At 39.8% G+C, this 25,582-nt stretch overlaps 1 protein-coding gene across 1 annotated transcript in view; it reads right to left on the bottom strand.

The window, feature by feature from the left end:
* Positions 1-23,184, bottom strand: part of msna (moesin a) — an 87,058-nt gene extending 63,874 nt beyond the window's left edge. The window contains exon 1 of the mRNA XM_059976987.1: positions 22,843-23,184. Coding sequence (XP_059832970.1) covers positions 22,843-22,854 — 12 coding nt within the window. The 5' untranslated portion in view covers positions 22,855-23,184. The remainder of the gene's footprint in view (positions 1-22,842) is intronic.
* Positions 23,185-25,582: the final 2,398 nt, after the last annotated feature.

Here is a 25,582-nt window from a genome sequence, read left to right as displayed (position 1 = left end):
CAGCAAGAGCAAGGAACCAATTGTAGACTTGATGAGGAGGGAAACCAGAGGTCCATGAGCCAATCCTCAGAGGTGGCGAGGGTCAGTAACTTTAAATTCTTAGGTGTTCTTATCTCAGAGGAACTGTGTTAGACGTATCATATAAATATAATTGCAAAGAAAGCATGACCGCACCTATGCAGAGATTCCACATGACATCAAAAACTTTGTACAGACGTGTAGAGGAGAGCGTGCTGTCTGGTTGCATCACAGCCTGGCATGGAAACACCAATGCCTTTGAACAGAAAATTCTACAAAAATAGAGGATTCAGCCCAGTACATCACGGGAAAAGCCCTCCCAACCATTGAGCGCATCTACATGAAACGCTGTCACAGGAAAGCAGCATCTATCAAAGATTCTCACCACCTAGGCCATGCTCTTTTCTCACTGCTACCACGAGGTAGAAGGTACAAGAGCCTCGGGACTTGCACCACCAGGTTCAAGAACCGTTACTACTCCTCAACCCTCAGGCTGTTGAACTGCACTCATCTACTGAGAAGTTCCCACAACCAATGATCTCAATTTAAGGTCTCTATATTATTAGTATTTCATGCTTTCATTATTTGTTTATATTTGCATAGTTTGTTGACTTCTATTCTCTACTTGAATCTTCATTGATTGTATTATAGTTACTGTTATATAGATTTGCTGTGTACGTCCACAGGGGGGTTAAAAAAGATTCCCAGGTTTGTATGTGGTGACATATATGCACTCTGATAATAAAAATTTACTTTGAACTTTGAAATCATATACAGGTTAGACAATGGCACTCACATCTACTGTGATGAGGTGCTTTCAGATGTTGGTCATGGCCAGAATCAACTCCTACTCAAGCAAGGTCCTGGATCTGCTGCAATTTGCCTATTGCCACAATAGGTCTATAATGGATTAAATCTCACCAGCTCTTCACTTGGGCTTGGATCACCTGGACAATAGTAATACCCATATCAGGCTGTTGTTTATTGACTATAGTTCAACATTCAATACAATCATACCCTCAATTGTAACCAAAAGGCACCAAAACCTGGTCCTTTGTACCTCTCTCTGCAACTGGATCCTTGACTTCCTAGCTGGGTGACCAGTTTGTGTAGATCAGAAGTAACATCTCCTCCTTGCTAACAATCAACACTGGTGCACCTCAAGGATGCAAGGTTAACCCACTGCTCTCTCCAGATCCATGACTGCACGACTAGGCACTGCTCAAATATCATCTATAAATTTACTGATGACAAATATTGTTGGCAGAATTTCAGATGGTGATGAGTAGTAGTAACAGGAGTGGGATAGATCAGCAGGTTGAGTGGTGATAACCTTTCACTCAATGCAAGGCCAGGTAATCGATTGTGGACTTCAGGAAGCGGAAGCATTTTAAGAATAGCTACTTCCCTTCTGCCATCAAATTTCTGAATGGATAATGAGACCATGAACACCATCAAGTTTAGCAGAACTTAATTATTTTTATACTGTACATGTACTTGTAGTAATTTGTGTTTTTATTTAAATCATATTTTGTAATGTAGTGCTGCTGCAAAACAACAAATTTCAGACCCTACGCCAGTGACAATAAACTAGATTCTGATTCTTTCTGCCCTCATCGTTAACTGACCTCTTCTAGGTCTTTATTCAATTCCTGATGTTGAGTGGAGAGTATTTTCCCAACTGTCTTCCAACCATTGTTTATCATTTTCATAAATTTTATAGAGAAGTTCTATTCTCAGCACCATAAAAGGAACAGCATTTCTTCAGTCCATTTCCTGGGTCTATTAAACTGTGTTCTACTGAAGTTATAGATGTTTTGATGTTCTACTTTTTAAAAAAAACTGTCAGTAGCTTTAGTTCTTTTACCATCAAGACTTCTGGTTGAGCTTCTTATCGACTTCAGTTGAAAGAAATTCTGTTCCTTTATTTTAGTTGCTCTTCTGGCCAAAATTAAAATATGCAGCAGCCAAAGCCATTCACAACTTAGTCCCTAATTTGCATTTCTGCAGATAATCCACATTAGTATAACTACTCTACACCCACTAATTTTCATCTCATTGTTAGTGTTACATTTTTTAATACTGAGCCACACACTCACATCTAATGGGAGTTCTGAAAATAAAAACAATGGGTCTAGCAATTCACTCCCTCAGAATGCTTCCAAGGTTTCAGAGCCATCTTTCATTTAACTTCCCAAGAGTTGTGTTTTTTTTAAAAAATAAGGATTTCAGAACATACCTTGCTCCATCTTTCTTGGAAATATTAATGCCAATTATCTGCTTCTCCTTTTAGATAAATTAAGTTCTGACCTCTCAAAAGATCACAACTTACCTTAGCATTCTTTTACGGGGGGGGGGGGGGGGGAGATTTTACAGAGAAATTCTATTAGTTTCTACAAAAGTGTCAGAAAGTACTAAGCTGCCTTGCAAGCCTGTAGAGCAGTTGAGATGCTTGCCAATAAGGCCACTTAATGTGTAGTTTTTATCTCCCAGCTGAGGAATTTAGCCACAAATCCAGTGCTGGTTAAACTTCACTATTGAGAAAATAGCTGAGTGAAATAGGTAAATATCAGGTAATTTAATGTGCATTCTCTTTAACTACAGTTTGTGATTCACTTTCAAAATGTGCTTATTGTATTGCTTGAAAACCAAGCTTGGAAGCAGCAAAATTTCACTCAGCATTTGTGACTGGAGCTTGTAAAGGGACCATCCGAATTATGAGCGGAAATCTCTGCTCCTTTTACAGGGCCTAAATGACAAGTTTGACCCAGCTTTGTGGAATTTCCCAATTAAAAACAAATGCTGATTTAGCACCTAGGTAAGCTGGGAGACTGAGTAGCTTGATTCTGTAAAGAAATGCCAAGCTACTATATACAACATTCGACTCTTCCCTGTGTCGACAGCCCATCCTGCCTTCCCCCATTCAATCAGTGCTGTGTTTGATCACCAAAGATGGCAGTACTGAAAGCCAGGGTATACTCACTTCTTTGCTGCAAGTGTGTTCCAAGACAAGAAAAAACAAAATTATACTTTGCCAAACGTTAGGTTTGCTTGCTCTTTTATTCCAAGAAAAACACAAGCTTATGGAGCAGCTGTGATCTCAAAGTAAGTCACATGCAAAAGCTTTCAATTTTTGTAAGGATTACATACAATTAAAACCATGCCTATTTTGGCTTGATTTAAAAACTATTCATTCCTACAAATCCAAACCAACAGAAGGATTCTGCCAGACACAACCCTCTTTGGATAAAATATACAGCTTCCAGCAGCACTTCTGAATGCCTGTCCATACAGAACCATACTTTGACAAGTCTTCATTGCCCTTTGTTGCAATTGAAAGAAGTCTTAATAATAATGGAAGTCCAGATAAAGAGCTCATGGGCCACTAAAGAATCATAAAGCAATTCAGGGAGGCAATAACAAGATAGGAGGAGGAAAAAGCAGTAGAGCTCAAACAAAACTAATTCCATTTAAACTAGTAGAGATGAAAGCTTACTAAACTTTATCTATAATAATTTTATGCATTGCATCCCAAAATGAAAGCACCTTGCTACAAGGCAAGAGGTGCACAGGCACAGGCCTAAACTGTAGAATTTACTAACTGATCAGGTTAAAAGCTGAACATTGATAGGGGGTAAAACTACTAAGGCAACATTCTGATTTTCAAGCACCACCCAGATTGATGAAAGTAGCAACTTTTAAATTTTTCTTTAAAAAAAAGCACACTCCTCACTATTCTGTCTATAATTCAAGTCCCTTCAGTTTTTAAACAACAATCTTTGTTGGCTGACACCTTGATACACTGTCTGGTTGCATCATCATATTGTATGGAGATGGTAATGCACAGGATCGGAAAAAGCTGCAGAGGGCTGTAAACTCAGCCTGTTCCATCACAGGCACTAGCAGCCTCACCACTGAGAAAAGTTTCAAAAGGTTTCAAAAAGTTTCAAAAGGCCTCAAAAAGGGCCCTCACCACCTAGCACATGCCCTCTTTTTATTATCACCATTAGGGAGGAGGAACAGCAGCCTGAAGACACACACTCAATGTTTAAGGAACTGCTTTCACCATCCCCCAAGTCAGATCTCTAAATGGTCCATGAACACTTCCTCAATATTTTGATCTTTTTACATAACTCATTTCTTTGTTAGATTATTGTAATTAGTAAATTTATGTATTGCACTGTACAAATTTCACAACATAAATCAGCAATGATAAACCTGATTCTGATCAGATTCAAAGTTTAATATTAAAGCTTTTATTTAAGTGCATCCCAATGGAACAGTGACTATATGAAAAACGTATTTGAAAACTGATTGTGGTCTATACAAGTCTAATCAATTAATACAAATCAGTGATCCATATAAGCTCAGATGGCAATGAGCTCTGCAATAAGGAGTCTATTCTATTTTTACTTATCATTAGACCAATATTACTTCATACACTGCACCTCTTAGGATTGAAGAATTATTCATCTTGTTCAAATGGAAGGCATGGCAGCATAGTGGTTAGTGCAATCACCTTACAGAACCAGTGATTACTGATTGGGGTTCGATTCCTGCCACTGTCTGTAAAGGGTTTGCATGCTCTCCCTGTGACCACGTGGGTTTCCTCTGGGTGTTCTGGTTTCCTCATTAATTTCAAGAGCATATGGTCAGGGTTAGTGAATTGCGTGCATGCTATATTGGTGCCAGAAGTGTGGTGAAGCTTGTGGAGTAGGTTGCCCCCACAGAAACCTCAGACCATGATGGTTGTTGACACTGTATATTTTGATGGACATGTTACAAATAAAGCTATTAAAGCTATTTATTGTCACCTCGCTACAAAGGGCATCCAATTTTCAAGGTACAAGATCCCTTGGGGTGTTTTTGAGAACATATTTCTTTGAAATTAAAGATCAGCCTGTTTCTCATTGCACTTGTCAAACTTTCCAATGGTTTGTGACCTGCAGCAAAAACTTGGTGACAGAAGTGTGGTGCACCTGCCCTGGACAAGGACATTAACATAGTAGGTTATACTGTTGATGCACATTACCAGGGCTGACTTTTGATATTGGCAGTCAAGTGAAGTTTGCAGCTTTTTCCTTGTAGTCTAGTGGGTCCCCCCCCCACCTCCCCACAAGAGCTCTAGCGTCCCCTCGCATCTGACAGAGGTGTTGGCAGGTTAACTAGCTTGTGCAAATTGCTTCTCACATGGGTGAGTGGTAGGAAAGTCACACCATGTGACACAAATAAGCAGGAGAATGAGTTAGGAAGGCTCTGGCAGCATGAATAAATGATCCAGTGGAATAAAAATTAGTAAGATATGACAACTGCACTTTTTGGGCATAGCTTCATCACAGCCAATGTACCATTTTTGTTGTGTTATTTGCTATTCTTGTGACTGCAACAGATTTTGCTCTACTTTAGTCAGCACCCCGACTTTAGGGGAAGACTCCTGGGAAGGAGTGATGGGGTGGCTTCTACACCATCCCCTTGCTTCTGTTGCATGTGTAATAGACAATAGGTGCAGAAGTAGACCATTCCGCCTTTCGAGCCTGCACCACCATTCTGAGATCATGGCTGATCAACTACTATCAATACCCAGTTCCTGCCTTGTCCCCATATCCCTTGATTCCCCTATCCATAAGATACCTATCTAGCTCCTTCTTGAAAGCATCCAGAGAATTGGCCTCCACTACCTTCTGAGGCAGTGCATTCCAGACCCCCACAACTCTCTGGGAGAAGAAGTTTTTCCTTAACTCTGTCCTAAATGACCTACCCCTTATTCTCAAACCATGCCCTCTGGTACTGGACTCTCCCAGCATCTGGAACATATTTCCTGCCTCTATCTTGTCCAATCCCTTAATAATCTTGTATGTTCCAATCAGATCCCCTCTCAATCTCCTTAATTCCAGCGTGTACAAGCCCAGTCTCTCTAACCTCTCTGCGTAAGACAGTCCAGATATCCCAGGAATTAACCTCGTGAATCTACGCTGCACTTCCTCTACAGCCAGGATGTCCTTCCTTAACCCTGGAGACCAAAACTGTACACTATACTCCAGATGTGGTCTCACCAGGGCTCTGTACAAATGCAAGAGGATTTCCTTGCTCTTGTACTCAATTCCCTTTGTAATAAAGGCCAACATTCCATTAGCCTTCTTCACTGCCTGCTGCACTTGCTCATTCACCTTCAGTGACTGATGAACAAGGACTCCTAGATCTCTTTGTATTTTTCCCTTACCTAACTCTACACCGTTCAGATAATAATCTGCCTTCCTGTTCTTACCCCCAAAGTTGATAACCTCACACTTATTCACATTAAACGTCATCTGCCAAATATCTGCCCACTCACCCAACCTATCCAAGTCACCCTGAATTCTCCTAACGTCCTCATCACATGTCACACTGCCACCCAGCTTAGTATCATCAGCAAATTTGCTGATGTTATTTTCAATGCCTTCATCTAAATCGTTGACGTAAATCGTAAACAGCTGTGGTCCCAATACCGAGCCCTGTGGCACCCCACTAGTTACCACATGCCATTCCGAGAAACACCCATTCACCGCAACCCTTTGCTTTCTATCTGCCAACCAGTTTTCTATCCATGTCAATGTCTTCCCCCCGATGCCCTGAGCTTTGATTTTACCCACCAATCTCCTATGTGGGACCTTATCAGATGCCTTCCGAAAATCGAAGTACACTACATCCACTGGATCTCCCCTGTCTAACTTCCTGGTTACATCCTCGAAAAACTCCAACAGATTAGTCAAGTATGATTTACCCTTGGTAAATCCATGCTGGCTCGGCCCATTCCTATCACTGCTATCTAGATATGCCACTATTTCATCCTTAATAATGGACTCTAGCATCTTGCCCACCACCGATGTCAGGCTGACAGGTCGATAGTTCTCTGTTTTCTCCCTCCCTCCTTTCTTAAAAAGTGGGATAACATTAGCCATTCTCCAATCCTCAGGAACTGATCCTGAATCTAAGGAACATTGGAAAATGATTACCAACGCATCCGCAATTTCCAGGGCCACCTCCTTTAGTACCCTAGGATGCAGACCATCTGGACCTGGGGATTTGTCAGCCTTCAGTCCCATCAGTCTTCTCATCACCGTTTCCTTCCTAATGTCAATCTGTTTCATTCCCTCTGTCCCTATGTCCTTGGCTATCCATACATCTGGGAGTTTCCTTGTGTCTTCCTTAGTGAAAACAGTTCTAAAGTACTGTAAAAAGTTGTATAATCTCTTTAAATATGGTACCACACAGTTATCCTACAAACCAGTTGCCGCCTCCGACCTTTTTGTTTGTTAAGATACAAAATGAGGTTCCATTTGCATTATTCAAGTGGCAATATAGTTATATTATACTTACGGTAGCTGAATGCAGAATACATAATACAAATTAACAATGCAAACATGTCTCCCAGACCCTTTTCCCCCTCCCAGCACTCAAATGAAGATGACCTCACAGACCCTTTGTGTACTAGTGACAATAAATGCTTTATGTCATTCTACGATTAGAATTTAGCGATGTTAGTATTCATGAATTTAAAATAATTCTGAAAGGTCTTCAACCTAAAACATTAACTGTTTCTCTTCCCACAGATGAAGCCTGATCTGCTGAGTATTTCCAGCATTTCACATTTCTGATTGTGTTCATGCAAACTATGACTTAACAAAGCAGCCTTTAAAAAGAAAACAAAGAAACCAAAAGATAGTAATGTAGAAGTGACAATAGAAGCCATACTTTTCTTGGGGGGGGGGGAGGAAGAGAGAGAAGAGGGAGGAGGGAGAAACTAAAAATCAGACCCTTTGCCCAAATCCCATCCTACAAAAAGTGACAGATCGTTTTAAAAACAAAATCCAAACATGGAGCATTAAATGTTGGATTCAGGATTCTATTATTGAAAGTGGCACCCAATGGCCAGCATGAACATTGTGGGCTAAAGTTTCCATTTTGTATGCCTTATTAATGTCTGCTATAGAAAAGCAGATCTGTGCAGCACAATGCAGTGTTCAATATTACACAACATCAGGATGAGCCTTGCAGTACATGTCAGTCAACAGGCTGGACTGGGGAAAAAAATAAGTCATTTTAAAGTGTTAAACTTGACAGCAGCAGGCTAGACAAAATGATTTTATGATATTGATTCAAAACCCAACATCCTAATAAATGCGCCCAGAAACAAACTGATTAACTAATCATTTATCTTGGTTAGAGGATCAGAATTTACTTTAAAAGAGAAATTTACTGACTGAAATGGAGTGAGGTTTTCATTGAAACCATACAAATTTGTAATACAAAGCAGGGCCAAATGCATGACCTCATTAGTCTCAAAGTTTGGCCTTAAAAATGGAATGTGTGTATAATACTTTATATATATATCTCACAAGGTGAGAAAATAGTCTGCTATAGAGAGACAGAGAAAAAAAACTATGTTAGGTCAATGAACCAAAGCTGTTCAACAAAGGTCCTAGGAAAGATCACTGACCCACAGTGGTTTGCTCTCCACAAATAGTGCTTGACCGGAGTGTATACAGTATACTATTTGAAACCCTGCCAATTCTCTCTTTTACCCTTCTCTAAAGTGCAGATTTGTAAAACTCAGATCGGTTCAAAATTAAATCCAGCACACAGGTTAATCCTTTATGTAATACTGTGTGGTCTGTTCAATAGTCAAACCACAAGTCCATTAAATGCTTGAAAACAGCAGCAGTCCATTATGCTATCCAGAATGTATGCAAATATTGTGCAAAACGCTACTGCATTTAACATTTAAACTTCTTATAGCAACTTTATTCATAGAAATAACTCAATAGGAAGTTGTAGTGGGGTCCATTTTTGCTTCAGCATACAACTACCATCTTAGTGTAAAACACCTGGGGGGGGGGGGGGGGAGAGAAACATTAAAAAGCTGGAATTGTCAAAGGTAATTTATAGCCCAGACTGAATAGTAACTCTGTATACAAGCTTTCAAACAAAATGCTTTAATTTTTAACTGGAAGTACCTCATGAAATTTAAAGTCAGACTTTCAAATACTTTGTTGTATACAGAGTACCAGTCAATAGCACTGTGTATCATTTCACTTAAAAAGTGAATACAGGGCAAGGTCACAAATACCAGACTGTACAGAGAACTCCAGCACTGTAGGCTCTGGGTGTGCAGTTGGCAAATATTTTGAGCTCCTAGAGTTAAGCTCTTCTAATTTCTTTAGATACGCCAAGTAACAGTTTATTGCAAGCAGCAGTCCTCTTTTGCCAAAATCTCCAAATAGCACAGAATAGTACTGTTACTGCTTACTCAATGTAAACCACCACTGTGGCACTGTTTAATATTACTTCATGGCTGGTCTAGCCAATTAGAACTGCTGCAAATCCCCAAAAATACTTCACTTGCTGCTCCTTGCATTAATTTAAACCCTTGCACAGGACCAAACAATGCAGACAAAGTGCTAACATTAGTAAATTCAAGATGCAAATGTAATCAAGTAAAATTTTTCAAACTACCTATCCAACAAAATAATTTGCAGGAAAAATCTAAATGGAGGTTCAATGTCACTGTTCACAATGTGTTGCTGGATGGCAGAACAGCTGCTCCAGTCAGATGGTAAATTCATTACAACATATGCGGATCTAACAATTGACTCCCTTGTAAGAACATGTGTGATGGTTGAGGAATGTTGGACACATGGTTTCAGTAGTTTAGTAGAATCCTTTCCCTGCTTCTATTTATTCAAGTGGTAGTTCTTAGAGCAAAGATTCTGTTCCATTGTACAAACAAAGGCATCAACAGAAGTAAAAGGAGTCTGCAACATGTAGACTCCTATTCCCTACAGACTATTTCAAAGATCAGGCTTGGTGCTTTAGCTAAATCTGATGCAACAGAAACAGGCTGCACATTAATCCGTCTCTGTATCAAAAGGACAAATAAAATTTATTGCTGCACTTTAACATTTATATACTATTGAGCAATAAAATAGTAAAGACCAGGGTTTCGCGAGAGATTGTGCTTAAACAAAAACACTGCTTTTTGAAATTCGCGCAACGTGCGTTGGCAGTGATGGGCAGTGACTGAGCAGCCCCATTCACAATCTCCTTACAGGCCTCTCAGCCAGGGACGGCAGTGCGCAGTAGGACTGTTTATTCTCAGCTTCTGACGCGAGATAGGGGACGCCATTGACAATTGGTGAGCGCTGTATATCGCACGGAGGGGAGGGCGGTAGAGGCTGATGAGCAGTATAAAGTGCATTTTTCAAGCAATGAATAGACTTGCTCAACTTGGGCTGTGATGTCAGCCTCTCCCGCCAGAACCACCTCTCCCCCCCCACCCCCCAACATTCCCTTACATGCCACTAACTAACTTGTGGAAGCAAGCAAACTCTTCTGGTGGATTAGAAGCTGGTGGGAAATTTTCATTCTAGAGAAGGAATTTTTACATGCCGCAGCTTAGTTGCTGGCTTGCCGCTTTGCTTTTATAAACGTTACAAAAAAAAAGGTGGATTGTGTAGGCTAGAAGTGAATTGTATTGTGAAGCATTTATTTTTTTTGCAGTTTTCTCATTTAGTTATTTATTATGCCATTCTTTTTTAATATTTTATGAACCCCTATTCCATTGAGCCTAGTCTGTAGCAACAACTTACAAATGCACTAATGGCTCCAGTGAAACTGAAAAGACACTTAACTACAAAAAATAAATCACACCCATACAACACGTAAAAGAGCTGATTATTTTAAATGGCTGTTGGAATCTCAAAACAGTGTAGCTTTTAATTAAAAATCAATTTACAACCTTTGTTCAAATTAAATCTACCTAGCCTACTTTTAGAAAAATTAAATCCCACTTTGGGTTGAGCGGTTTATTTAACAGAAATTTATTATGTTTGCCTTATGAGTTTTTGTAATTTATGAGAAGGGAAAGATTTATTCCAGAAAAGCTAAGCTAAACTACCTGCTCTCGCCCCCCCCCCAAAGAAACATTGACTAAGGCTTTCAAGAAAGGTTCTCTACTCAAAAGAGCTTTGATAATTATTTTTAGATTATTACATCTGGAACTTACTGATCATGCTAATGTACTGAGCTGTAGATACAGTAATTTTTATGCAAGGGTTCCCCCAGACATGAAAATTATTTCAACGGTTCCTGCAGGGCAAAAAGTTTGAGAAAGACTGGTATAGAATAACAATATTTCACTAACTAGCCCTGCCTTTGAAAAATCACATTTATGAAACACCATCTTGTCAACTGTTTGAAATATAGCTTTAATTGTACTGATAACTTGTTTATCTTGTTAGCTTAATGTGTAGTGGACAAGAGCCAAATGATACCAATAAACTCAATGGGGATCTTAGAAACATATCAAGAGCAGGAAGCCTGATGAATGCACATCCAGTATTTTAAATTGCCAGAACCTGCAAATCAGTATTACTTTATCCCATTTTCCATCCAATACTCATGATTCGGAAGTGAAGACTTCTGCTCATCAGATCTTGAAAGGAAATTAAAGTGTACATTAGCAAGTCAAGATTTAGAAACATAGAAAATAGGTGCAGGAATAGGCCATTCGGCCCTTCGAGCCTGCACCGCCATTCAGTATGATCATGGCTGATCATCCAACTCAGAACCCTGTATCTGCTTTCTCTCCATACCCCCGATCCCTTTAGCCACAAGGGCCATATCTAACTTCCTCTTAAATATAGCCAATGAACCGGCCTCAACTGTTTCCTGTGGTAGAGAATTCCAGATTCACCACTCTCTGTGTGAAGAAGTTTTTCCTCATCTCGGTCCTAAAAGGCTTCCCCATTATCCTTAAACTGTGACCCCTCGTTCTGGACTTACCCAACATCGGAAACAATCTTCCTGCACCTAGCCTGTCCAATCCCTTTAATTTTATAGGTTTCAATAAGATCCCCCCTCAATCTTCTAAATTCCAGTGAGTACAAGCCTAGTCGATCCAGTCTTTCTTCATATGAAAGTCCTGCCATCCCAGGAATCAATCTGGTGAACCTTCTCTGTACTCCCTCTATGGCAAGAATGTCTTTCCTCAGATTAGGGGACCAAAACTGCACACAATAGTCTAGGTGCGGTCTCACCAAGGCCTTATACAACTGCAGTAGAACCTCCCTGCTCCTGTACTCAAATCCTTTTGCTATGAATGCCATAGCAATTTAAGTAATACGTACAAAGTTTAATATAGAAATAGAACAATACCTTGTCAAACATGTTTGTGTCAGAAACAAAATGTTTCCCACTCATTTCAAACCTTTAAAAATATTTTGCATCATAGTACATTTAATGCATGATCACAAGCTCAAGCAACTTCACAGAGAGTAAAAAAACATTATTTTACTTTAAAAGGAAAGCAATATGAAAATCCTTGGCAAGAAGGACATGAAGAGGGATGATTGCTGAGGTTATACGCAAGGCAAATCAATCAGAGAAAAGATTATGTTCCAGGTTGCTCGAGGAGGTTAGGAATGGAGAACCAGAAATTGCAGGGTCAACAAGGGACTACAGAAAAGGATCATGCCGAGATTTTGAAAACAAGAATTAACATTTTACAAACCTAACTTTGCTGGACCTGAGGCTGTACTTTCAGACAAAAATCTTTTATTGCAGCAATGAATATGGACATAGTTTTGTAAAGTTCATTTTGTTACAACACGAGATGTTGAACCAAAGACCCTAATAATAAAATTGATAATAAAATGGCCACTTTTATCCACTTCAATGTTCAACATGTTGTGCATTCAGTGATGCACTTTGGGGCACTGTTATAACATGTAGTTATTTGAGTTACTGTTGTCTTCCTGTCAACTTGAGGCCAGTCTTGTCATTCTCCCCTTACATCTCTCATTTACAAGGTGTTTCTGGCAACAGAACTGTCGCAGATTAGATTTGTTTTTGCAGCATTCTCCCTAAATTCTAGAGACTGGCATGAAAATCCCAGATCATCAGCAGCTTGAGATACTCAAACCACCCTGTCTGGCACCAACAATCATTCCACAGTCAAAGTCACTTAAAAATCATATTTCTTTCCCATTCTGATGATTGGTCTGAACAGCACTGAGCCTCTTGACTGTGTCTAAATGTTTCTTATGCATTTGAATTGCTGTCACATGATTGGCACAGGTGTGTACCTAATAAAGTGGCCACTGAGTGTATCATATATTAGTCAGATATCAGCAAGATTCATGTGGAAGAATATGAAGCTTGATATGTATGGAAAATAACAGTGAGTGACATATGAACAGGAAGCCAGCAAGGAGGAGCCAGGGATCAACTCCACAAAATGACACTGCAAATTGAAGGTAATTCTCCAGCTACAATCTGACTGAGGAAAAAAAAAATCAGATCATGCTCAAAGATTGGGAATTGATATGAAGTCAGCTGTTCACCAAGATGTTACATTGTGACAACTGTATTTGGAAAGCGCACTACAAAGCTTCTTAGTTCTCGAAGTTACCTGCTCAAATTCTGTTTTTGAGTTTGCTACCATTAAAACTCAGGAGGAAATGGAGTCCCTACTAATATTAACAAATGCTAAAGCCACTGAATCCAAAGGTTCCATCACAGAAATGACAACTTTCGCATTTAGTCAGATTCAAAAAGATAGTCCAAGTTTGAAACAAGAGAATTAAGATGGTATCAGGTCATGGCAGCACAAAGAAATCACGCTCGACATTCCTCTGCTGTTGTTACAGTATAGAATAACTATGATTTCATGTTATATAGTTGCACACATCCTCCTGACAAAATTATGGTACAAGATATCTGGTATTATTTTGGTAGACAGTGAGATTCTGATGCCGTGTTCACCCACCTAGCAGGTACAAAAGCGTGTGGCTGAAAAATAAAGTATGAGAGTAACTGGATAAGAAACCTTGCCAAAAAAAGGGTAATCGAAAGAATGGCTGCCTACCCTGGTGCAACAGCACTCATCTTGGGCAGGAGTCCATCTTTACAATAATACAGGAGGTTCACAACTCTGGGAGATGTCATTTACAATTCAAACTACTTCTAGGGGCACGTGATTGACCTGATGTGCAGGCCAGCCAATAAAAGCTGCACCTCATTTGAGCTGGTTTAAAAGATCCAAGAGAAAGTCACGTTGCACATTATTCATCCTTTAATGAGTACTATGACAGCTACAGCAAGAAAAATCTGCTCCCCGAAACATTGTCTGTTGCAGCCAAGCTCTGATACCAAAATTTCAGCTGCAATGGCAGCTTGGTTTCATCTCTCGAAAATCAAAATCTTAGCGAAATACAGTTATTCCAAATCAAGTTATAAAACAAAATAGAAGTGTGATTGGGAGGAACAGGTGATAACATTCAGAAGCATACTGCAATCCTGGTCACGTTCAGAAATATCAGCAGTAACGTGATTACCCAAGGAAGAGAGGGGGCACTGTCTTCTGCCTTCAGTTCTTAATTGGATGAAATTTCTGTTCAGTTGTTAATATTAGATAGCAAATCAAATTCCACCACCTCTGCTCAAACCTATACCCTCTAAGCCTAAAGACTTGGCAAGTCAGAAATTAGATGGTGCAGCTGCAAATCAAGATAGCTTGTTATTACACTGTACAAAGATGAAACTAGGGTTAGGAAGTGATCACAGATGGCCATAGGACTCAATGGTTTACAGTCAGCAAGATTAAGAGGAGGAAGCAGAATAATTATGTTGGGGGCTTACAGCAGGGGTCCCCAACCTCTGGGCCACGAAGCATGCAGCGGTGCAGTGGTAGGCGGAACACCAGCACATCCTTAAGAGAAAAGCCAAAATAAACAAGCTAATTAATTAGGTGCCGCCCCGCACGTAAATGTTGGCCCAGATCAGAGGTGATTGCTGATTTCACTTGCTGCAATTGGCAATCGCCTCTGATGTGGGCTGACATTTACGTGCCACGTGGCACCTGATTAATTAGCTTGTTTATTTCAGCTTTTTCCTTAAAGATGTGCTGGGTGCATTCCGGCTACTGCTGAACCTCTGCATGCTTCGTGGCCCGGAGGTTGGGGACCACTGACTTACAGGGAGGGGGAAATTGGAGAGGGCAAAGAAAGCAAAATGCAAGGCTAAAATAAGAATGAAAAGACATTTGGTATTATGGCAAAAAAAAACAGAAAAATATTTCTAAACCCATGAATCAGGAGCAGAATTAAGCTTCTCACTCATTTGAGCAAGTGCTGTCATTTAATAGGATCATGATTAATCCAGTCATAAAGCTTTAGCTCCATATTCCCACAGCAGCTTCTCACCACCCCCACCTATCAGGAATCCATTCAATTCTGCCTTAAACATTCATTATGGACTAGGATGCATGACCAAGATTACTGAGAGGCAAGGATATGTGATAAGGAATTGCTCAGAGTGGGAACTACAAGGGGCAGGGAGGATGGACTAATGTGCAGATTACTGATAGCACTCACAGTATATCACAGCTCTAGGGGAGAGGAAGCAGATGTATGTACAAACATGGGCAGAGAGACTCGCATGGGAGGAAGCTGGAGGGTGGGCCCACAAGATTCAAAGTTTCAAAGCTGTACGTGTCTCTATTAAACGATCCATCTCAACCTCAATGCAGCCCCACCCAGTGAGCAGGCTGTGGGTGATGCACAGAAGACAAGAGGAGGCTGGTCCTTTGGTAAGGTCACAGTGTCACCACTAGCAGTGGTGATTTGCACAGGAAGGAAAGATCAGAACCATCAGACTCCAGCAACTGCAAACAGGAAGGTGTTGTGGTTACTGCTCAAAGAACCTTTCAGATATTGTCAAATGGTAGAGGGAGGAAATTCTGGGCCTATTTTAGTTACTCACGATGCAGTGAAAGAAGGGCGGCAAAGTACTTAGGAAAGGAAATGAAAAGACATGGGAACTGAAGAAGCAGGTATGATAACAAGGGCAGTGAAGATAGTGAGCATAGTTAAACTTAACTCTCAAAGAGAATCACAGGAGATGACAATCCCAGAGCTTTTTTAAAAAAAAGTTTCCTCCAAGCTTGCCGTCCCACTTTATGGGCTTCACATCTGAATGTCTGGGTGAAAATAAAGAGCTTATATGTCCCAGCATTATCTATCTACACTGTAGGCAAGTCTTTGGAATCAAGCAAACACTTGGGTGAGACAAAGAGCACTTATTCTACTTCAAAAATAGTTTCTTTGCATGCACCACAAAATAGAAGGGCAGCAAAGCTGATGTCAGAGAAAAGTAACTTTATTCCAATCAAGCACAGATTTAAATCAAACACAAAAATTGTACGACAGTAATCACTACAGCTAGTGAAAAAAAAGTGACCACTTAAGAGTTGAAAGATAAAGATTCACACAATTCCTGATGTGGGCTATACAGATAACATTAAAACAGATTCATCAGGAATTACCTTGCAATAATTTAGGAAGATATCTACCTACAAAATTTGAATAGGCAAATTCTTTGGTTCAATGTGGATAAAAATATAAATGAACAATATTTCCCAAACGTGAAGTTGTAAATAAAATTCTTATTGCTGATAGTTCTCCCTCATTATTCAGCCCTACACTAAGTTCAGACTTGTGCTCTTCAGATCCACTCTTTACCTCCTGCTCCATAAGAGTTTTGAAAGCATTCCTCTTTACAAGTTCAAATTTATTTTGTGTTAAATAAATGGAGAATTTCTGGAATGTATTTCCTGAGGCATGGCTGCTCACATTGTTTCACTCTTGTGGCTGGTGCTTTATGTGCAAATAGTCAGAAGATGGGTGAATGTCAAGGTTCTGCCATTTGTTCTTCCACCTTCTGATGTGAGTTTCTACCCTGCAATCAAGCAATTACATTAGGCATTCTGAGGCAAGGGTGGAGATACATCTTTAATAAAGGAAATGCAAGGTGCTCCTTCCCTCCACTAGTCAGCAGTTCACCCTTGGGCAAGGTGTAGCCCCCACTTAGCTCCCTTCCCCACTCCCAATCAGCATCAAGTGAAGCCATGATGGTGGATAAATGCATAAGCAGCTAGTGCACATCACAAGTTCTGGTTATGCGACCACTGATCTCAGGCAGACAATCTCTGAAGAGTATTGATAATGGCTGGGGTCACCTGTCTTGTAAAAACACTACCCAGAAGCTGGCAATGGCAAACCACTTCCATAGAATTTGCTAAAGATTTTCCATGTCAAGAAGACACAGCACATGATGATGATTCTGAATAGTACATGGAAGGAAAACAAAAGTATTTAGTTCTTTCTTTCAAAATATGACCATGTTTATAGTCAAACACAGTCAATTAAAATAACTCAATTATAGGCCCATGATTAAAAACATACAATAAATCAATAGGAATAGTTTAATTTTTACTTCAATACCACAAGGTATCAATGTTTTAAAAAAATAATTCTCTCTCTTCTCCATCTTCATCATCCCAAAATTTAAGGATAATATACCTAATTTTACCTGGTTTCATAGACTTAATACTGTTGACGACAGGACTAAAATCTGCCCATGATGTATCCAGGGCTCCAAAGCTCCAAAACTTAAAGTATACTCAGACCTTTACCACAACCCCAAATTTATTTATTTATTTTTTAAAATAGAATTTAATGAAATGGAATCATGCATTCCTGAAAAGCTTCGGACTCAATACCAGCAGGTTATATGGTGGAAAATTGATGCACAGCAAGTGCTTCCTGGATGCCTTCAGGTTCTTGTCTGGAGTTGAACTGTGCTGACTAGGAACATCTCATCATTACTTAATTTCAAATGTGCTGGTCTCAGATAAGATAGTTTTAACTCTGATGTTTGTGGTCATTCTAGGATGTTATTCTTTAATGAAAAAAGCAAAACAAAGTCAATCTTTAATTGGAATATCACAAAGAATAGTGGCTCCTGACATGCAGGTCTCAGTGTCTGCAACTTTCAAGATTAAGATCATTTACCACCACACTGGTAAAGAAACATTATATAACAAATTATCTCCACAATGTCTTGCAAATCTGGTTTGGTTAAGAGCAGATACACAGGATGCTCAGGATGTTGGTGACACAGCTACAGAGCTGCTCACACCTCCAATGGCTTTGGGTTTATTCTGATCTGTGGACTCCATGAAAATTCTCCTCATGACTTAAGGGATCTTCTCCCACATCCCAGATCTGGATGTTAATTGACCACCGCAAAATTCATGATATAGATGGGATGGAAATAGATTATAGGAAATTTAATGGAGGCAACTGGCATTTTCCTCTAGTGTAGATTTACTGAGTTGAATGCCACTTTTCAAGAGGCAAAGAAATAAATAACACGCACAAGCCAGTTGCCTTGCACTCTACAAAATAATAGCTTATACATCTGCAGACAAATTAGTACAAGACATGAAATTGAATTGTTAATGAGTACGTTTATGAATTGTTTAGTTAGTTTCATATTGTTACTTAATTAGTTAACTATTTAAGCATATACAACTGAACATGGAAATATCTACAGGAAGGAGACAGCAATAAAAAGCTACAACTTAATTAACCGTAGAATAAAGAATGATTTTAGGTGAATATATAAAACTTTTAACCCTATCATATCCCAATGTTAACCATGTTGTTGTAATCACAACTTTTGATATGTTTGTACTATTAATTATAAAAGTATTGGTTTTTATTGAACCACTATATTACATCTAAATTTTAATTGAAGGTCTTTAGTATATTGCACAAAAGATGGGATAGATACCCCCTTTTTGAGGCATAGCCTTCTGAAGGTGTCCTCTGTACTGGGGAGGACAGTACCCATGATGGAGCTGGCTGAGTTCACAACTTTCTGTAGCTTTTTTCTAATCCTGTGCAATGGCCCCTCTGTGCCAGAGCTGATGCAACTAGTTAGAATGCTCTCCATGTTAGAAGTTTGCCAGAGACTTGTGACATACCAAATCTCCTTAAATTCCGACTGAAATATAGCCTCTGTCATGTCTTCTTTGTAAAGGCAACAATATATTGGGCCCAGGATAGATCTTCAGAGAGGTTGATACCCAAGAACTTGAAACTGCTCACCCTTTCCACTGCTGTCCATTCAATGAAAACCAGTGTCAGTTCCCTTGGCTTCTTCCTGAAGTCTACAATTTCTTGTTCTTACTGACAAGGTGGTTGTTGTGATACAACTCAAACAGCTGCTGATCTATCTTGCTCACTATGTCTCCTTGTTATCATCTGAAATTCCGCCAACAATAGTTGTGTCGTCAACAGATATGTGTGTCGATGTCATTTGAGCTGTGCCTAACCATGCAGTCATGGGTGCAGAGTAGAGTAGTGGGCTAAGCATGCATCTTTGTGGTGAGCCAATGCTGACTGTCCGTGAGGAGATGTTCTTCCTGATCCACACAGACCATGACCTTCCAGTGAGGGAACCAAGGATCTACTTGCAGGAAGTACACAGGCCCAGTTTTTTGAGCTTGTTGATTAGAAACAAGGGTATGATGGTACAAAACTAAGGACACCAAATCGCAAAATTACTGTAAAGGATTATAAATTTCATTATAAGACCACAGACTCTTCAGCTTGTGGATGCCATGTAATGCTGGTAGCAAATTATTACCTATTTTGTATCAAATGAGGGATACCAAGTACATCAGAGTGCTACTTCAGCAACTCTAAACCCTGCTTCCAAACTGCCCCACTTTATCAAGCAAGGTCACAGGAATTACACTGACCTTTTGTCTGTTTATGTGATAAATTATACAGGGTATTCACATTCCATCAGATCCCCAGGACCACTGAACTGGACAGCTTCAGGATTCTGGTTATGTATTTCACTGATGACAGCCAAAAGAGCAGTTAAGGCCAAGATTGAAAACAGTTCTGAACTGTGCCAGGAACGTACAGTGTTGCTGCTCTAAATTATAACTTCTGGTCTGGCATGGATAACACCTTTAGTTAATGATTAGGGGGCTACAGCAAATTGATACTTATTTTTGACTAGCAGGATGCTGGAGAAAGGAATAGAGGAACAAAAGCAAGTAGCATCCTATATTTGCTGTGTATCCTATAAATATTAAATAAGGCTTGATGGCAAAATATACCACATGGCCATTACTACTTGCATATTGACAAGTTAAAATAAATTAAGACAAATTTACTAATCAACACTTTTAGAGAGATGGTAAATTCTGGTACGCTGCCTGACCTGACAAGTATTTCTAGCTTTTCCAATAGCTTCTAAAGGACAATACTTTAAAAACACTACTCCAAGACACTGACCAATTTTAAGGCCACTTGGGAATAGGGAAAATTACCACTTGATTGCAACTACCACAACTGAATCTTGTGCCAAAATTCCAATGGGATGATTTCATACTACATTTCAGGTGCAAAGTTAAAGGCTCTTGTTGAACTTGGATGTTAGAATCCCATGGATTCTCAGCAAAAGTGTTGACAATTTAATAGTTTGGCTTGTCTGTTTGGAATACTGATTGAACATTACTGGTCTATGTAGAAAGCACACTAACTAGCTTGTGCTGAGGGTGATCAGAGACTCTAGTATAAAAGAAGAATTTGCTGCAGGTTTGAAAAGTGTTAGATAAAGCCTCATAACTAACACCTTCTCCCAAAAAAGCTAACATGCATATCTGAAGTATTTTGTAAATGGTTCATGGAGTAACTCAGACGTGACCCTTTTGGATTGAGATCAGCAAAAGCAAGGAGCACCAAAGTGACTTAAGCAGTCAGGAATTAGGAGAAAAGATAACAGTATCATCCCTCAAAAGTAAACTTTGCTGGTACATCCATGGATCAAACCACTCCTGTATTTAATTTTTAATTACACATCTCATGGTTAAAAAGCCTGGAAGAAAATGGTGGAATCTTACTCCAGTGCCACAAATGAGCAGCATTACACGGTTTTCTGCAGTGTCTGATATTCAATTCCATTGACTGCAATTAGGCAGTGTGTAAAATGGGTGGCAGATTTAACATTGACTCATTTTTGTGCTACCACCAGAAACATTTGTTACTTGCAAGAGTTTCAACTGAAAATTTGGAACAAAGTAACTGGGTCTTCTGGACAAGCAATTTAAAAGACACCAGCAGTTTTTGGAGTTGTGGAAGAACTGAAAAACTAAAAAGGCCACTGATGTTAACATTTCTAAACTATCAGAAGTCAGCAGCTTTCAATTTGTACATTTGGGTGTGTCACCAAAGACTTCACCATTCAGTGTTAAATATGGAATCCATTCAAAAGGTTATTGTGAGGATTCCGCAAGCTGGAGGGAGAAATAGGTTAAGTAATGAACAACTCCTGAATCAACAACTCACCATTTGCACCACAAGTTCAAAAATACCCGATGTGCGATAAAAAGGATTAAAAACTTCAGGGCTGGATAGATCAACCTGTGACCTAACAACCACTCTTAAACCAAGGGCAATTTTGAAGATCAACTAGATTAAAATAGAACACTTGAGATAAAAATATGAAAACGCACAAAAAAAGTGTTCAACTGGCCCACTAGCAAACCACTTTTGATGCTGTTTTTGCTATCAACTAACTTCAGCTATTAAGCAAAAAAAGGAATTTACATTTGGGCGGAGGCAGTCATCATCTTCTATGGTACTGCTTCCACCGTGAATCAGCACCTTTGGAAAACGTATTGAAGAAGCCCATCAATAGGCCCATCAGGCGGTGATGGAAATACTAGAAAAAAAACTCTGGTGCGTAGGACAGCACGATAGTCAATGGTAACCACAACCACAAACTCACGACAGCAAATATGACCCATCACCCCGCCATCTGAATAAAAATCGTGGGTATAAAAGACTGGCAAGTCAACTAAAAAAAATTACAGGAAGCCTCTGTTAAAAATGTCTGCTTTTGAATTTCCTTTTGATAAGTCCCTGATTTTCATTGGTACTTCAATGAAAGCATAATTAAAAAGGACCCGAGATCAGTAGGTTGTATCACTTAAAATTAACTTTCCGAAGTTAACCTTATTTAGTCGGAAATACTTCATAAAGCCGCGCACGTTGCCAATATTAACCAAAACCAAAAAAAAAACTGAAGTGAGAGTGGGTGGTTCATGAGAAACTGCCCTGTTGCAATGCAGCCTGGCTTGAGTAAACTGACTTGCCGAGGGTGGGGAAGCAAGACGGAGAGAATGATTAAATCAAGCTCGACTCAGATAAAACAGAACCATTGTCCCAAGACTGTGACCCTACAGCGCAAGAACAGACAGAATGCCAAATAAGGCTTCCATCACCCACCAGACTACTGTTAGGAAAGAATCCCATATATGACGCAGTTCAGGAAGCCTTGAGTCATTTGAGTTCCGTTACAAGTTGGACAACGGCCAATGATAGAATTAAGAGCTTTGTTGAAATATTAATACACTTCCCAAAAGCGGGAAATTTCCAAGCAAAGGGAAATGCATGTAGTAAAACTCTGCACTAATTACTAAAGATTTAAAATTAGATTGACCCCAAGACAGGGTCGTTAGGAATTAACCGGTGCACTTTTGTGAAACTGTCAAGCCGCAGAGGGAGCGCTGAACCACGTTACAGCAGTAACAGTGTACTCTACTGTTGCCCCTCCACTAGCAACCGGAACTGGCATTCAGTGGGAGCTGCACCGAGCGCAGGGCGGCCCGGACCTACGCTGGCAGGCGGGCGGGCGGGCGGCATCACTCCCAACTGAATAGCAACGGCGGAAACTGAAGTTTCAAAAAGGTCTATGCAAGTGAGGGGGGGGGGGGAGAAGAAAAGAAACTTACAATAAAAACGACGAATAAAGCTCAGAAAAGCATAAGAAAACATATTCCGGCAATACTGACTGGAGTAAAACTAACATTCAAACACACACGGCACAGTAAGCACCGATGTCACATTTGTACAGATTGCTTACCGTTTTCGGCATTTTGCTTTGTTGTACTCTCAGGCCACTTCCAACAGAGACTCAGTTTTCTTTTGTACAAATTGCCGCTTTTTGCTTAAAGGCAGATATTCGCTCCGCCCATCGGCTGCTCGCCGCTCCGCTGCGATTCAGAAATGGCAACGCCAGCACAAACCGGTCAGTTAGGCGCCCTCGGAAGCAAGCAGTTAGAAAAGGAGATCTTGAGCTACGTTAACTGCACTCTGAGAGCGGTCACTACTTTAACTTTGCATGAAGCACAACTCCAACTTCCTACTAACGGAACTTGACACCACACCCAGGAAAATGTTCACATTTCAAGCAATGAAGAAACAGACCACGCCTCACAGTGTTGCAACGGGCACAGCTACTGGCGATATTAAGTAGTCCAGATCACTTTTTTTTGTGCACGTGAACAATCTAAGAATATCTAAGGTATATATGAGCACGAAAAATTATATGAGTAAGCAGGCTTTAAGGAGAATAAGAAAGTATAATTGATCCAGGCCCATCAATACGTTTAAATAAAACTGAAGTCCTTTTAAAAATAATACAACATCTTAGAAGTACTAATAATAGTTTTGGGGAGGTAAGAGAAGAAATTTAATGTTTCCCAATGTCCAGTCAGATCAGGCCCAATTGGAACAAGGAACTCCTAGTTTAGCCTCCTTGGATCCAACCATGAATTAATATTATTCTAAAAACAACGGAAAGAAATCCCTCATTCAGGAAGGAATATATAAACTGCTAGAAATTAAACAAACTTAACAAAAGCGCGTCTCCACGTTTTTGACGCTCAACCTACCATTAATATTAAAAAGGAAACTACTAAACCGTCTGTCTAAACTCAGAGCCAAAATATTTAGTAATATTAAACGGATAGATCTACACAAACTCGCAGAAATTTAGGATTTATTAAGGAATGTAAGATGATCATTTACATCTACACTCAGAAAGAACAGGCAGTAAGATTAAACTTTCTCTGCTATGGTATCAAAGAGAAATAGAACACTACAGCACAGAAACAAGCCCTTTGACCCATTACTTAAACCAAACTATTAATTTGCATAATCCCATTGGCCTACACCTGGACCATAACCGTCCATATCTCTCTCATACTTGTACCTATCCAAATTTCTCATAAACGTTGAAATCAACCCCACATCCACCACCTGCACTGACAGCTCATTCCACACTCTTACCTCCACCTTTAGAGTGAAAAAGTTCCCCCTCAAGTTCTCCGTACACATTTCACCTTTCACTCTTAACCCATGACCTCTAGTTGTACTCTCATTCACCTTCAGTGGAAAAAGCCTACCTGCATTTACCCTATTAATAACCCTCATAATTTTGTATACCTCATCAATCTCCCCTCAATCTCTCTTTACATTCTAGGGAATAAAGCTCTAACCTATTCAAAATTTCCCTATAACTCAGGTCTCAAGTCCCAGCAACATCCTTGTACATTTTCTCCACAGTCTTTAATCTTATTTACATTTTTCCTGTAGGTAGGTGACCAGCACTGCACAAAATACTCCAAATTAAGCACTACCAATGTCTTAAACAATATCAATATAACATCCCAACTCCTGTACTTAGTACATTGATTTATGAAGGCCAATGTGCTAAAAACTCTCTTTACAACCCTATCTACCTGTGACACCATTTTCAAGGAATTATGGATCTGTATTCCCAGATCTCATTGTTTTATTGCGCTCCTCAGTACCCTATCACTTACCATGTAAGACCTACCCTGATTTTTCCTCCCAAACTGCAACACCTCACACATGTCTGCATTAAACTCCATCTGCCATTTTTCCAACTGGTGCAGATTCCACTGCAAACTTCGATAATCTTCCTTGCTGTTCACTACACCCCCAATCTTGGTGTTGTCCACAAATTTGCTGAACCAGTTTACAGATTATCATCCAGATCAGTGATGTAGATGGCAAACAACAATGGACCCAGCACTGATCCCTGAGGCACTCTACAAGTCACTGGCTTCCAGTCAGAGAGACAACCATCTACAGCCACTCTCTGGCTTCCGTGAAGCCAATGTTTAATCCAATTTCAAGCAAAACAAAATCTACAGATGCTGGAAATCAAAACAATTTTTACATGTTGCTTGATTAATCCAATTTACTACCTCATCTTGCATGCCAAGCAAATGAACTCTTGACCAAGTTCCCATGCAAGACTTTGTCAAAGGCCTTGCTAAAGTCCACATAGACAACATCAACTTTCCTAGTAACTTACTTGAAAAACTCCGTAAGATTGGCTAGATATGAATTACCACATACAAAGCCATGTTGACTATTGCTCATCAGTCCCTGTCTATCCCAATATTTATATATCTGGTCCTTTAGAATACCTTTGAATAACTTTCCCACTACTGTTGACAGACTCATTGGCCTATAATTTCCAGGGTTATTCTTAGACCCTTTCTTAAACAATGTAGCAGCACTAGCTATTCTTCAATTCCCCGGCATCTCACCCATGGCTAAGGATGTTTTGAATATTTCTGCTAGGGCCCCTGCATTCTCTGTACTAACCTCCCACAGAGTCTGAACGAACTCATTGTCAGGCCATGGTGATTTATCCACCCTAATTTGCCTCAAGACAGCAAACAGCTACGCCTCAGTAATCTGTACAGAGCCCATGAACTTGCTACTGCATTGCCTCACGTTTATAGATTCTGCGTCCATCTCCCAAGTAAATACAGTTGCCAAGAATG

The sequence above is a fragment of the Hypanus sabinus genome, chromosome 8, assembly GCF_030144855.1.
Source record: "Hypanus sabinus isolate sHypSab1 chromosome 8, sHypSab1.hap1, whole genome shotgun sequence".
NCBI classification, from domain to species: domain Eukaryota; kingdom Metazoa; phylum Chordata; class Chondrichthyes; order Myliobatiformes; family Dasyatidae; genus Hypanus; species Hypanus sabinus.
Note: the sequence above shows the minus strand (reverse complement) of the source record. Positions and strands in the feature narration are given on the sequence as shown.